The sequence below is a fragment of the Moschus berezovskii genome, chromosome 7 (genome assembly GCF_049115385.1).
Source record: "Moschus berezovskii isolate FMDL1 chromosome 7, NW_MosBer_1.0, whole genome shotgun sequence".
Taxonomy (NCBI): domain Eukaryota; kingdom Metazoa; phylum Chordata; class Mammalia; order Artiodactyla; family Moschidae; genus Moschus; species Moschus berezovskii.
In genome coordinates this window covers 81,794,542-81,808,750 of record NC_142466.1, presented here as the reverse complement: position 1 = coordinate 81,808,750, position 14,209 = coordinate 81,794,542, and the positions used below count along the sequence as shown (strand labels likewise).

Genomic DNA, 14,209 nt, shown 5'->3' with positions numbered 1-14,209 from the left:
CTCTACCTTTCCAAGGTCTTCTCTCTGTGCATCTCTCCCCTGCATATTTCTTATAAGGGCACTTGTACCACCTGGACAGACAGAATGATCTCATTTTGAGATCCAACTTACTTAAATGTGCAAAAAAATCACATTCCCAAACTTCAAGGGTTAGGATGTGGACAGGTTAGGTTGAAGGACACCACTCAACACACTACACTGAGTGACCTTGGTAATGCCATTTAGCCGCTCTGAGCTGCAATTCACACCTCTTTAAGACAGGGGTAGTAAGTCCTACATCACAAGGTTATGATGAAAATTAAAGTGAAAGCGCTTGTCACATAGTAGACACTCTATAAATACACATGATTAATGATGCAGTTTTCAACCCTGTGAAACTGAGAACTCACAACTGCAAATCTCATGGCCATGAATACCTCTGCTCATCTTTTTAAAAAAATTTCTTTCATTTTATTCACACTGCATGGCCTGTGGGATCTTAGTTCCCCTACCAGGGATCGAACGAACCGTTGCCACCTGCACTGAAAGCACAGAATCTTAACCACTAGACTGCTGGGAAAGTCCCCTCTGCCCATCTCTAGGAGGTCTCCCCTTCCCTGCCCTGTCTTCCTTCTCTATTTGACCTGTGCTTGATTCCTCCTGCAATTAAAACTCCTCGCATAATATCTTTCATTGATGTATAGAGAGCGCCTAGTACGTAGTCTTCATAAAATAATATCCTGAGGTTAGATTGCCTTTACCTGAGTCTCCAGGACAATGGAGGAAACAGTAGTTAGCATTCATTCCTTCCACTGGCTATAAGAGATGAGCATATAAGTCAGAAGACTCGGACCAGCTCTACACCAACTAGCTGTGTATCCTTAGCTAAGAATCTTAACATCTCTGAGCCCCAAGTTCTTCACCTAAAAGCGAATCTGACAATGCCTGTCTTATCAACACAGCCCAGCCTCCTGCAAAGATAGACTGGGATAATGTAGGCAACTAGGACTGTAATCAGTCACGTGCTCCACGAGTGTAGGGTCTTAATTATCATTTTCAGCTCAAGCCAAGGGATGTGGTCCCTGACTCCAGGTAGCCATGCTCACATAAAAAGCCCAGGTTGGTCTCCTTCTTCCTCAGGGTATTATACTTACTCTGCCTCCTCTTTCCTATTTGGAACCCCACTTAAAAAAAAAAAAGTATTTATTTTTTTTTCCATTGAATTTTTTGTTTTGGCCTTGCCCTGTGGCATGCGGATCTTAACCAGAGATGGAACCTGCCTGCCCTGTCCCCTGCAGTGGAAGCTCAGAGTCTTAACCAACGGACCACCTTCACTTCTGATCCATTACCCAGGTTGAGGTCTGAGGCTGTGCCCTCTCCTGGCAAGGTCTCACTCCCTCTGCCAGTCACCCCATCAAGCAGCCTGGTCATGAGTGGGAGATGGTGTGGAACGGAGCTCATGACCAGAGCGGTCGTTTCCGGGCACTCTGCCCGCATCTCTGCTTGGGGACTCACTGGTGCTGCCAGGATCAACTTGACTCCGAGGACAGAGGCCCATTGTGTTGCATTGGGAGGGGCTCTGGAGGGGACCTCTGGCTCCAAAGCACAAGGAGAATACAGAGGCGCTGAGGGGAACAGAGCCCTTCAAGTCTGGTTGACCTGGTTTCAAATCTCTGCACTTTCACTTTCTAGCTGAGAGACCCCAAGCAAGTCCCACAAACCCTCTGAGCCTCCATTTCCTTGTGTGCAGATGGGGATGACAGTCCTTACCTGTAGGTGTGTGATACCTGGTAGTGAGCTTAATGTCAAAGGCTGAGGAAAGGAAACTAATATTTATGAAATGCTCCCTTTTGCTGGATGCTTTTCTCATTTCATTTGGACAACTCTGTGCAGAATTAAGATGGGGAGAACAAGGTTAGATGTGTGACATGACAAGTGACTGCTACAAGAGAGATGAAGCCTGTGTCTGACCCCACAGTGGTCCAACCTTAAAGCCTGGGTGGAGCCTCTTGTTCCCATCCACTCCCCTGCCCATCTCCAGTCAGTACTGATTCTGATCCCAGAAGGAAAACACCCCAGTAAACAAGGAAAGGGGTTCTTAGTTGGTTTCAGAGTCCCTTTCCCTCCTGGGGTGTCAGGCAGTGAGCTCATGTCACCTTCTGCTGGCACAGTGACCACTGAGGATGAGTGGGTTTTGTCAGGGTTCTCCAGAGAGACAGACCAATAGGCTACATATAGAAAGAGATGTATTGTGAAGGATTGACTCATGCAAGTATGGAGGCTGAAAGTTCTTGTTATCAGCTATCTGCAAGTTGGAGGCAAGGGAAGGCCGGTGGTATAATCCTGAGTGCATGAGTGCTTAGTCACTTCAGTCATTTCTGACTCCTTGCGACTCCACGGACTATAGCCCACCAGGCTACTCTGTCCATGGGATTCTCCAGGCAAGAATACTGGAGTGGATTGCTGTGCCCTCCTCCAGGGATCTTCCCAACTCAGGGATCAAACCCACATCTCTTATGTCTCCCGCATTGGCAGGTGGGTTCTTTACCACTAGTGCCATAAGGGAAACCCTGAGTAATCCTAGTCCAAGTACCAGAAGCTCCCGTGCCTGAGGGCAGGAGATGATGGACGTCCTAGCTCAAGCCTAGAAAATCCTCCCTTTCTCCACCGTTGTGTTCTACGCTGGCCCTCAACGAATTGGGTGATGCCCACTCAAACTGGGGAGGGCCATCTTCTTTACTCAGTTTCTCGACTCGAATGCTCACCTCTTCCAGAGACACCCTCACAGCCACACCCAAGGATGTTGTTTACCAGCCATCTGGCCATCTCTCTTAGCCGAGTCAAACTGACACAAGAATGAACCATCACAGCCACCAAGGATCGAGTGGTCCATGATGGTGGCTCACTGCAGTTCCTCCCTCCATCAGATAGAAGGTTTCAGTAGATCCTCTTGCCTCCTGTCTGTCCTCCAGACACTCTCCAGTCTGTTTCCTTCCTGCCTCTCTTGTTTCACCTCCTCCTTCACACTTTCTGGTCCAGCATCAACCAGCTTGGGACCCTCATAGCTTTCTCACCCTGACTCTCTCTTTTATTAAAGAAAAAACATGTATTCATTTGTTTGGCTATGCTGGATACCAGCTGCGGCATGCAGGATCTTTAGTTGCATCATGTGGGATCTAATTCCCTAACCAGAGATAGAACCTGGGCCCCCTGCACTGGGATCGCAGAACTCTTAACCACTGGACCACCAGGGAAGTCTCCCTCACCTCATGTGCTGTTCCCCCAGAAGAACATCCTGCTTAATTTTGACTCATCGTTTAAGACTCAGTACTGGTGCTGTGAATACCAGGGCTCCTTTCTGGCTCCCAGACCTCATGCAGAGTCTAAAGCCCCATCTCTGTGGTCCTGCAGTAATCCCCAATGCTGATTTCCATCTCTGCATGAATCACATGGTGATCACATTAATATTCAGTATTTGTCTCTTTTCATAGTCTAGAATTGTCTTAAAGGGGGTCAAGCAGTACTTAGGACAGTGGTTCTGGACATGAGCAAAAGAGAGTAAGGGGGCAACTGAAGAGGTATTTTGTTGGGTTTTTCTTTCAGTTCAGTCGCTCAGTCGTGTCCGACTCTTTGTGTCCCCATGAATCACAGCATGCCAGGCCTCCCTGTCCATCACCAACTCCCGGAGTTTACTCAAACTCGTGTCCATCGAGTCGGTGATGCCATCCAGCCATCTCATTCTCTGTCGTCCCCGTCTCCTCCTGCCCCCAACCTTTCCCAGCATCAGAGTCTTTTCCAGTGAGTCAACTCGTCACATGAGGTGGCCAAAGTATTGCAGTTTCAGCTTTAGCATCAGTCCTTCCAATGAACACCCAGGATTGATCTCCTCTAGAATGGACTGGTTGGATCTCCTTGCAGTCCAAGGGACTCTCAAGAGTCTTCTCCAGCACCACAGTTCAAAAGCATCAGTTCTTCGGCGATCAGCTTTCTTCACAGTCCAACTCTCACATCCATACATGACCATGGGAAAAACCACAGCCTTGACTAGACGGACCTTGGTTGGCAAAGTAATGTCTCTGCTTTTTAATATGCTATCTAGGTTGGTCATAACTTTCCTTCCAAGGAGTAAACATCTTTTTATTTCTTTAGGTTTTCTAAAAGAAATTTATTTCATTTTATTATGATATCCTAGAATAACTATACTCTTAATATTCTTTTTTAAAAACTGGAGTATATTTGTTTTACAATGGTGTGTTGATTCCTGCTGTGCAACAAAGTGAATCAACTATATGTATACCTATATCCCCTACCTCTTGGACCTCCCCCCATGCCCACCCCCATCCCAACCCTCTAGGTCATCCCAGAGCACCAGGTGAGCTCCCTGCATTATACACTAGGTTCCCACAATCTGTGTGTTTTACACATGGTTAGTGTATACATGTCAATTCTAATCTCCCAGTTCATCCCACCCCACCTCCCCCCACCTGTGTCCACATGTCCATTCCCTACATCACATGTCCGTTCCCTCCATCTGTATCTCTATTCCTGCCCTCTATTAGATTCATCTGTACCATCTTTCTAGATTCCAAATACATGCTTTAATACATGATATTTGTTGTTCTCTTTCTGACTTACTTCACCCTGTATGACAGACTTTAGGTCCATCAGTGTCTCTACAAATGACCCAGTTTCATTCCTTTTTACAGCTGCTATTCCATTGTAGACATGTACCACACTGAAGAGGTATTTTGACATCCTCTGTCCACTGTCAGATGGTCTGGACAGGAAGGTCCGGGGTGAGTGTAAGAGAAATTCAGGGCACAGAGTTATTTTGTGAATATGTCCCAGGAGATTCTGACTTAGGGTTGGTCTCTCACCTCAACCCTTGCCTTGGACCAGGCCACTGAGCTGCACAAGGAGACAGATGAACATCCACTGATACATTCAGTTTGAGGAAACCCATGTTTGAGGCTCGAGGGGTCTTGAGATCGGGAAGTCAATGATGAAACTCTTATTGTGCTTGGAAACTGAACTTGACTGGGGTGATGTGGAAGAGGTGGCTTGGTGTTCAGGGAAGGGAAATTCAGCCTGGAGGTGGGGGACAGATGATCCTGAAATTTCCTCGCTGTATAAAGACATTCCTCATGCGAATAACCTATCAGCTAAAATGCTCTTATTTTTTTGGATTTGTGACAGTATCCTGAGCTGACAGCAGACTTACCTTGACTTTCACTAGGACTCAGCTCTCTTATTCCGGAAAACATGACCCTTGCTGGTAAGTACAAAAACCCACTTATGTTATGGGCACCACAACGCAGGCTATTTCTGCACACATGTGTTTGTTCTTACATGTGCACAGAGGAGATAGATAGAAGGCTGACGGGAAATGCACCTCAGGGTGAAAGAGATTCTCTCTAGCTGGTGGATGGGATCATAGCCGAGCTTTTCTTCCTTTTACTCATCTGAGTGTGTTTTTTGTTTTCTACAATGGCTATGTAATATTTTTGCAGTTAATCCTGCTTTCAATTTGTAAAAGGAAATGAGGGGTGAGTTGCGGCAGTGGGGGTGGGGAAGGGACTAACAGGAGCACACACCAGGGCCTGGAGGAGTTGGGTTGGACTGGACTCAACATATCAGCTCTAGGGACTTCCTTGGTGGTCCAGTGGTTAGGACTCCGTGCTTCCACTTCTGAGGGCCCAGGTTCGAGCCCTTGTTGGGGAACTAAGATTCTCTAAGCCAAGTGGTGTGGAAAAAAAAATCAGCTCTAAACATGACCGCTTGGTTTCCAAACCCTCTCCAGACACAGAGTGACCATATGGGGGTGGAGGTATGTATCCAGCCCTCATGGAGGGACACCAGCCCTTTTGGCTTTGACCAATGCATTGGGATGATCAGGGAAGGCTCACAGCCTAACCTTGTCACCCAGGGAAGGACAGGATCACAGGAAAGGTGGTAGCCTTCTTTGTCCTCACAGAAGTACTGCCAAGTACCTTGTGAATGGAGTGTGGGTTGCCTCTATCCTAGAGTGAAAGGAACGGAATATCCTGGGCACATGGGGGGAAATAGAGAGTGAGGTCCAGAGTGAATGCTGAGGGGAGGGCACTGGTGCTTGGGGCCCATGTTGTTGCTATTTAGTCGCTCAGTCGTGTCTGACTCTTTACGATCCCCATGGACTGTAGCCCGCCAGGCTCCTCTGTCCATGGGATTTCCCAGGCAAGAATACTGGAGCGGGTTGCCATTTTCTTCTCCAGGGGATTTTCCCTGACCCAGGGATCAAACCTGGATCTCCTGCAAGTTTCCTGCATTCTTCATCACTGAGACCTGGGAAGCCATCGGGGTCCATACCTGCGGGCATCTGTTGCGTTCAGTATCTCAAAGGGAGACGACGCACTGGAGAGAGGATAGGGTCCTCTGGGAGCTCTGGCAGGCTCAGATCTCATAGGTGGGCAGAAGTGGGTGCAAATCATACACAGGGATTCTAAAGAGAGCTGCTCAGGGCAGAAAGGGCTGCGTCACCGTGCAAGGGTCTGGGTGGTTTGAGTGCCTCTGTGGAGCCTGGTGACCCCTAGGGTCTGGTTTCTGAGTCTAGGAAGTGGGTCGCCCTCTTCACCTGTCTGTGTTTCCACAGCCTACAAGGAGAAGATGAAGGAGCTCCCACTGGTGTCCTTGTTCTGCTCCTGCTTCCTGGCCGACCCCCTGAATAAGTCATCCTATAAATATGAAGGTACATGAGGGCCACCGTAGGGGGACTAAGGGCCGAGGCTTTCTGGAGCTTGTCTCTAGGAGCCCAGCGTACCCACCCTAGTTTCCCAAGATTCCACCCTACATCACATTTTCTTTCCCAGAGCCAGTAAAGTCACCACAGCTGATTCTGGGGGGTCTACGTGCAACACGATGGTGGGAGTGGGGCTGTGACCTAGGGGAACAGACAGCAGCTGAGGGTCTGAGTCAGACCCTCTCAGAGTGCCCTTGATCTCGGCTTTTGTTCACTTGTGTGACAAACAAATGTGGTGGAAGATGCATAGGCCAAGTAGACAGAGTCTGCCCTCAGGGACACCTAGCCTAGAAGAAGGACAGTCATGTGTCAATCACCAGACACCCTGGCCCATTGTCTCTTTAGCGAAGGGTCGAGAATGCTCTGAGTGAGTCCAGAGGTGGGAAGGGACTTCTGTGCTTTGGCCACCCAAGGAGTTTCTGGGATGGCCGTGTTGCCCGAGCCCTGTGACAGGTCCCAGGATACGGACAAGGAACACTGACTGGCCATGTCCTGATTGAGGGGGGTTGGTGGTTGGGGAAGCCAGGTCACCTCTTCATTTCCTGGGGCTTAAAAGGAAGGTATGGGTTTGGTCTGGAAATGAGAGATGGGAATGCTTGGGTCACCTGAGATTGTTTTTTCTGTTTAGGCTGGTGTGGGAGACAGTGTAGGAGAACAGATGAGAGCCAGCGGAGAGACAGTGCTGACTGGAGAGACAGAAGAGAGCAGGGTAGGAGGGGGCGGGGGAGAGGGCCGCAGGCCGAGCGTCAGATCTGTAGTGGGGTGAGGAGCGGACGGGCGGTGGGTGGTGAATGCCTCCGCGTGCACCAATTTGAAAGTGAAAGTGTCAGTCGCTTAGTTATGTTCAACTCTTTGCAACCCCGTGGCTGTAGTCCATCAGGCTCCTCTGTCCATGGAATTTCCCAGGCAAGCCAGTTTGAGCAAGAGCCCAGCTAAGGGGGGACCCTTGAGGCAGAAGCAAAACAAAGACAGTTGCTACAGCCATGATTTGAAACCCCCCGTCCTGGGGCTCCTGCTGTTAGAGCCAGAGACCCTCCAGTGGCTGCCCACTCCAGCCCCATCAGAGCCCAGTGAGCTTGGGTGCCATGTTCAGGACAGACCCAGAACCCTGGCCTTTGGTCAGCCTTGGGGACTCTGGCCCTCCCTCATATGTGTGCATGCTTCAGGGGGGCCCATATGGTCTTCAAGGAGGGGTGAGCAGCCCCTTTTCTGTTCTCTGCAGCAGACACAGTGGACCTGAACTGGTGTGTCATTTCTGACATGGAAGTCATCGAGCTGAATAAATGCACCTCCGGCCAGTCCTTTGAAGTCATCCTGAAGCCACCCTCCTTTGATGGGGTGCCTGAGTTCAATGCCTCCCTCCCCAGACGGCGAGATCCATCGCTGGAAGAAATCCAGAAGAAACTGGAAGCAGCTGAGGAGCGGAGGAAGGTAAGTGGCTGTCCTTTTCTTCCCTGTCAGGGCGTGATGGGGAGGACGTTGAAGAAGACGGGTTCTGAGCTGGAGTCGGGTCACCACCAACCTCTAGATACGAAGGCAGCACCTCCAGATACCAGGAGGGGAATGAAGAGAAACACTATGGAGAGAAACAAAGACGTAGAAGCCCCAGGTGTTTAGGAGCTTGCTTAAGGGAAGAAGATGCTATATTACATGCCTCCAAGAGGTGACCTTATAGTGACCTGGGCCAACACTCAGGATTTAAGGAAAGGCTGGACAGTTAAGGAAAGGGGTCCTTAACTGGGGGAGGGGGAAGAAGGTCATTGCATGGTACTGAGTTGGTCAAAAAGCTTGTTTGGGTTTTTGGTTAGTGCTTACGACAAACCCAAAAGAATTTTTTGGCCAACCCGATACTTTCACCCCTTGGTGTGCCTTCCTTGCTTTCTATGGATTCTTATGGTTCAACTCCGATACCGTTTCTGTGTAAGCTTTCCTTCATCTTTGAAGCTGAAAATAATGGTCACCTTTGAATTCCTATAGCACTTCATTTCTGCCTCTCAAGGCATATGTCACACCCTAGCCTGGGTTAGAGTTATTTATATGTGATTTGTCTCTAAGTAAGTAAGTAAGTAAAGTAGCTCAGTCGTGTCTGACTCTCTGTGACCCCGTGGACGGTAGCCTACCAGACTTCTCCGTCTACGGTATTCTCCAGGCAAGAATACTGGAGTGGGTTACCATTTCCTTCTCCAGGGGATCTTCCTGACCCAGGGATTGAACCTGGGTCTCCCGCATTGGAGGCAGACGCTTTAACCTCTGAGCCACCTACTAGACTTTTTTTTTTTCTTTCCCAAGTTGCTAGAATAGTGCCTGCTACACTGTATCTGATCACGTTTTGTGAATGAATGAATGGATGGATAGATGGGTGAATGATGGCAATGAGAAAAAGAGGACTGAGAGCCCAGTGGGAGAACCCAAGAAGCATCCTTGCTTCCTGCCAACAGGCCAGGGGCCCAGGCTCAGGGAGGTGTGCGCTCTGGGTGTGCAGCTCTTAAGTTATGATGATAAAATCACACCCTGGCTTTCTCACCTGCAAGGGCCTCCTTTTCCCTTCATGCTCCTCTAGTACCAGGAAGCAGAGCTCCTGAAGCACCTGGCAGAGAAGCGAGAACATGAGCGGGAGGTGATCCAAAAAGCCATCGAGGAAAACAACAACTTCATCAAGATGGCAAAGGAAAAACTGGCCCAGAAGATGGAGTCCAATAAGGAAAACCGGGAGGCCCACCTTGCCGCCATGTTGGAACGGCTGCAAGAGAAGGTAAGAGGTCTCGGATTGGAGAGGAGACTCCTAGGACTCGCTCTTCCTTCCATGGCAAGTACAATGCACATGCCTATCATTTCAAGGAGCAAGTAGCCTCAGGCAGGAGTGGCCACATTTCTGTTAGGTTAGATCCTTAGAGAGTTCCAAGGGATTACTTGGGAGGTGGCAGGTAAGAACCATAAACCGAGCCAAGAACCAAGAACCAATGAACCAAAAACCATGAATTCCTTGGGGGGATGAATTGCCCAGCTATACAATTGAAATTTCTCATTGTCTGAGGAAAATTAGACCTCTTATCTTCCAGATAAAGCCTGCCGAATGCTTTTGTACATTCCTGGCTTCATCCTTAAATGCCCTGATTTGATTTAATGAAAGATGCTGACTTGAGCTCTTGGCTTGAGGCCAAGGGCATGACCAGCTGAGCTGCCCACTGAGCAGGAAACATGATCCTCTCCAAACCTCTTGATGTGGGCTGAGTAAGTCACCGGTCTCTCCAATATTCTGCCTTTTGTCAATAAACCTAACGATGTCACCTGAATATGAGAAACGTGAGAGACTGGGGTTGGTCCCGCGTGTCAGCAGAAGCACAGCCCATACTGCTGAGAACACGCTGGCCTCGTTTCCTGCGTCCCAAGGCTGCCCCAGTTTCTCCTGCGGCTCCTGGGAGAGCTCCAGCTCTGTGTTTTATTTCCAGGAGCCGCCTGCCGCGCGGTGACTCCCAGGACCCGATCGGTGGCCTCATCCCATGGTGAGCAGCGTGGTCTCCGCTCCTTCCTGCCCATCCACCTAGAGTCTCAGGCCCTTGGCGCAGCTACTAGAAAGATCTGGTTTCTTCACAGGGGATCTGGATGTTGTGTAGGCCGTGCAGCTGGCCAGCATGTGGCAACCCCCATCCAATCTCTTTCTCCATCCTTCAGGGGGCAACGAGCCCTCCATAAGTATCAGATGGGAGGGAAGTGTTCTGGGTCTGATTTCAGGCTTCCTCAGTTATTGAGAGATGGGTAGGAACAAACTCTTGCAGGAAAAAAAAATCAGAGATTGGGACAGGATGTGACCTGGGCACTCAGGCTAAACCTGAGAAATATACTGAGGATAAAGCCATGATATGTGATTTGAAAAACTGCAAAACACTTTTATTTCATCATACCCCTATCCTTACAATGCGATGAGCAGGACAGGCATTATCCTTATTTTTCCAGGAAGAATCCATGTCAGAGGAAGGTCCAATGACTTGTCCAGTGTCACATAGCCATTAAGCAATGGAGCTGGGAACAGAACCAAGTTCTTTGACAATGAGTCTAGGTAGTTCTTTCTATGCTTGTTTCAGGAAGACCAGACCACAAGCATCCTACCAGCCTTTTGTCAGACAGGGAGCCACTTGGAGGCCAAAGAAAGGGAGTCCAGGAACCCAGGGATCCGTCCAGTGAGCGGATATAGGAATAGAGAGAGGTTCTGAGCTAGAGAGACTGGGAAAGTCCGAGGTGTGGAGGAAGAGCTGTGGGGGTGAGATAAGCCTCAAATGATCACGGTGTTAGAGCAGACGTTTGGGTGGGCCTCATTCCTCTGGGTTCTTGACCCCTCTTCACCTTTGCCCACTGATGAAGATAGGAGGTAGGATGAGTTAGGTGTGTGGTGTCTGCTCTGCTAGGCACCTATAACAATGCCTCTGCATCAGTACTTGTGTGAGTCACCAAGCGTCAGCACCAGACTTACCTGGTGTAAATTTGAAAACTACAGGTACTTGGACCCTAACCCCAGATCCACCAATCCTGGCTCTCTAGGGATGGTGCCTGAGGACCTCAGTGATTTTTTTTTCATATTAAAATTTTTTTATTAGAGTATAATTGCTTTACAGTGTTGTATTAATTTCTGCTCTATAGCAAAATGAATCAGCTATGCGAACACATACAACCTGTCCCTCTTGAGCCTTCCTCCCACCTCCCCTCCATCTCACTCCTCTGGGTCATCACAGGGCACTGAGCTGAGCTCCCTGTGCTATACAGCAGCTTCTCACTAGCTAGCTGTTTTACATATGACGGGGGAACCTGGTGGGCTGCTGTCTATGGGGTCGCACAGAGTCAGACACGACTGAAGCGACTTAGCAGCAGCAGCAGTGTACATATGCCAGTGCTACTCTCCCAGTTCATCCCGCCCTCCACTCCACCCTCCCCTGTGTCCATGTAGGGCCTCAGTTTAATAAGCTTCTAGGATCATGCTGATATGTGGCAAGGTTGAGAACCACTGCCCTAGATGTACCATTCCCCATGCTTTCTCCAGGGCCATAGAAAGTTCTAGGGTCTCTCCAGGGACAGATCTGTAGTCTAAGTTACCTCCTGGGACCTTGGGCTGCCTCAGTGGGTCTCTCACAGGCTGATTCATACCTGGATGTGAATGGATAGAAGGCTCTGGCAGAGACACGCTTTACTGAGCATCTGTTGTGTGAATGGTGCCAGATGAGGAGCTGGGAGATAGTGATACAAAGAGGAAAAGGCATGCTCCCTGCCCACAAGGAGGAGCCAGATGTCTTCACTGTGATCAGGGATGGAAAGCAGAACATGAAAAGCCCTAGAGGTGAACCCCCAAATCACAGAATTCTAGAGGCAAAAGAGCCTCCTTTCCATTTGTTGTTTAGTGGCTGAGTCACTTCTGATTCTTTGTGACCCCACAGACTGTAGCCTGCCAGGCTCCTCTGTCTGTGGAATTTTTCAGGCAAGAATACTGGTAGCCATTTCTTCCTCCAGGGGATCTTCCCAACCCAGGGATTGAAACCAGGTCTCCAGCATTGCGGGTGGATTCTTTACCACTGAGCCACAGTGATGTCTGTGGCCCTCCCTGAGCCTGATCAGTGAAGTGAGTTGGTCAAGGTCACACAGCTGATGGGCCTTTGAAGTCAGAGCCCATTGTTTGGTTTGATGATGCTCAGAAACAAAGGGAGCTTCCCCGGTGGTTCAGACAATGAAGGAGACCAGGGTTCAGTCCCTGGGTTGGGAAGGTCCCCTGGAGAAGGGAATGGCAACCCACTCCAGCATTCCTGCCTGATAATTCATGGACAGAGAAGCCTGGCAGGGAAACAAAGAGTTGGACACCACTGAGTGACTAACACTCACTTTCAAGAAACAAAAGATTCTCTATCACACATTGTGGAACTGGACATTTTCCAAAATCCTTTATTTGATTTATGCTTTACAAGCCCTTGTCTTTCATCCAGTGGCTTAAGACAGCCTTCACTAAAGAGGTGGACTGGAAACACAGGGCAGTCCAGTTGCCTCTGTGTCGGGGCCACCTGCAGTGAGTTCTCCTGAGCTACTCCTGACATTAGGTCAAGCACTGTAATCAGCCCCCAGACGGCCAGGTGAGGGTGGCAGAGGCTGATGGTCCCTGCCAGGTGGGTCCCCCAGGGAAGTTGTTCCCAGGTAACGAGCATCCTGGGGCCAGAGGCACCAGCAAGCTCCCTCACCTGTCTCCTGCCACGCTCACCTGCTTCCTCTGATCCCTTCTCAAGATGCCTTTGCAGACCCTGCGTGTCTCTTCCTGTGGTGGCCAGTGGTGACCACACTGTTTGCTTCGGCCCTCCAGCTGCTCGGTTTCCCTTTATCCCGGGGTAGTCGGTGTGACCCGACCTTTTCTCTCCCCTCCCAGGACAAGCACGCGGAGGAGGTGCGGAAAAACAAGGAGCTGAAGGAAGAGGCCTCGAGGTAAAGCCCAGAGGCAAAGAAGTTTCCAGAACGGCCAGACAGCTCCAGCAGCTCCGCAGTTCCGGAGGCAGCCTGGCCCATCGCTGGCTGCTCTCCCAGCACTGGGGTTTGGGGGGAGGGGGGGTGGCCAGGGGCGTTTCCTCTGCTTTTGGTGTTTGTACGTGTAAAGAATTGACCAGTGAAGCCATCCTATTTGTTTCAGGGGAACAACGATGGGGTGGGAGAGGGGAGCGAAGGAGAGAGGTGGGGAAAGAGAAATGGAGGACTCGTGGACATTGCAACCAGCCCAGGTCAAATCCTAGGTTTTTCTTCACAGTGAGCATCCGGGCACCGCCTTGAAGGAAGTTAACAACAGGCGGTAGAATTCCCAGCAAAGGGCAGAGTCCTGGGTGGAAGGAGGGCTGCAGGGCGTGGCCGGAGACGCCAGCAGCGAGTGGGGGGCCCTGTGACAGGGGGATGAGGTGTGAATGTGTGCGCGTGTGTTAACCATTATCTTTTGATCATCATGACCAACAATGAAACATTTCCTCCAAGTCTCCAGTTCTTTATTTCCTGAATTTGTCCTTTGTGTCATTTATAGAATGTTCTTGAATTTGGTTTCTCCCCATCAGGGGCCGGATGCCCCCTTATTTCTTAGTTTGACCATCAGAGCATCTGAGGTGCTGGGTGAGGATGGTTGAGACATGCCATTCTTTGGCATTGTTTGATTTTTCTTCTTCATTTTTACCCGCCACTCCCCTCACCGTTCCTGGGCTGTCCCATGTTGTATTGAGTGCACTGAATTGATAAAATTAATATTCCTTTGCGTGGATTGACATTCTAATGTGGTCTCCAAGAAGAAAGAGGGCTTCCCTGGTGGCTCAAATGATAAAGAATCCTCCTGCAATGCAGGAGACCTGGGTTCGATCCCTGGATCAGGAAGATCCCCTGGAGAAGGGAATGGCTACCCACTTCAGTATTCTTGCCTGGAGAACTCCACGGACAGAGAAGTCTGGTGGGCTACAG

The 14,209-nt window shown here is 49.7% G+C and overlaps 1 protein-coding gene across 8 annotated transcripts; it reads left to right on the top strand.

Annotated features, from left to right (window-relative positions):
• The first annotated feature begins 5,241 nt into the window (after positions 1 to 5,241).
• Positions 5,242 to 13,208, top strand: STMN4 (stathmin 4). 8 transcript variants are annotated; one of them, XM_055427910.2, is made up of 6 exons: positions 5,242 to 5,254; positions 6,608 to 6,703; positions 7,383 to 7,463; positions 7,977 to 8,185; positions 9,315 to 9,506; positions 13,149 to 13,208. In XM_055427910.2, exons 1-6 carry the CDS (start codon positions 5,242 to 5,244, stop codon positions 13,206 to 13,208), a joined length of 651 nt encoding a protein of 216 aa, XP_055283885.2. The 8 variants fall into 8 exon arrangements, with proteins under 8 accessions (XP_055283885.2, XP_088693842.1, XP_088693843.1 ...); XM_088837716.1 differs by having other exon boundaries at positions 7,956 to 8,185; XM_088837717.1 differs by lacking the exon at positions 13,149 to 13,208 and adding an exon at positions 10,204 to 10,224.
• The last annotated feature ends 1,001 nt before the right edge of the window (positions 13,209 to 14,209 follow it).

Coding starts and splice junctions, on each gene's coding strand:
- STMN4 (XM_088837716.1), top strand. Junction 6,704..7,382: donor GTCATCCTATAAATATGAAG/GTACATGAGGGC, acceptor TTTTCTGTTTAG/GCTGGTGTGGGAGACAGTGT. Junction 9,507..13,148: donor TGGAACGGCTGCAAGAGAAG/GTAAGAGGTCTC, acceptor CTCCCCTCCCAG/GACAAGCACGCGGAGGAGGT.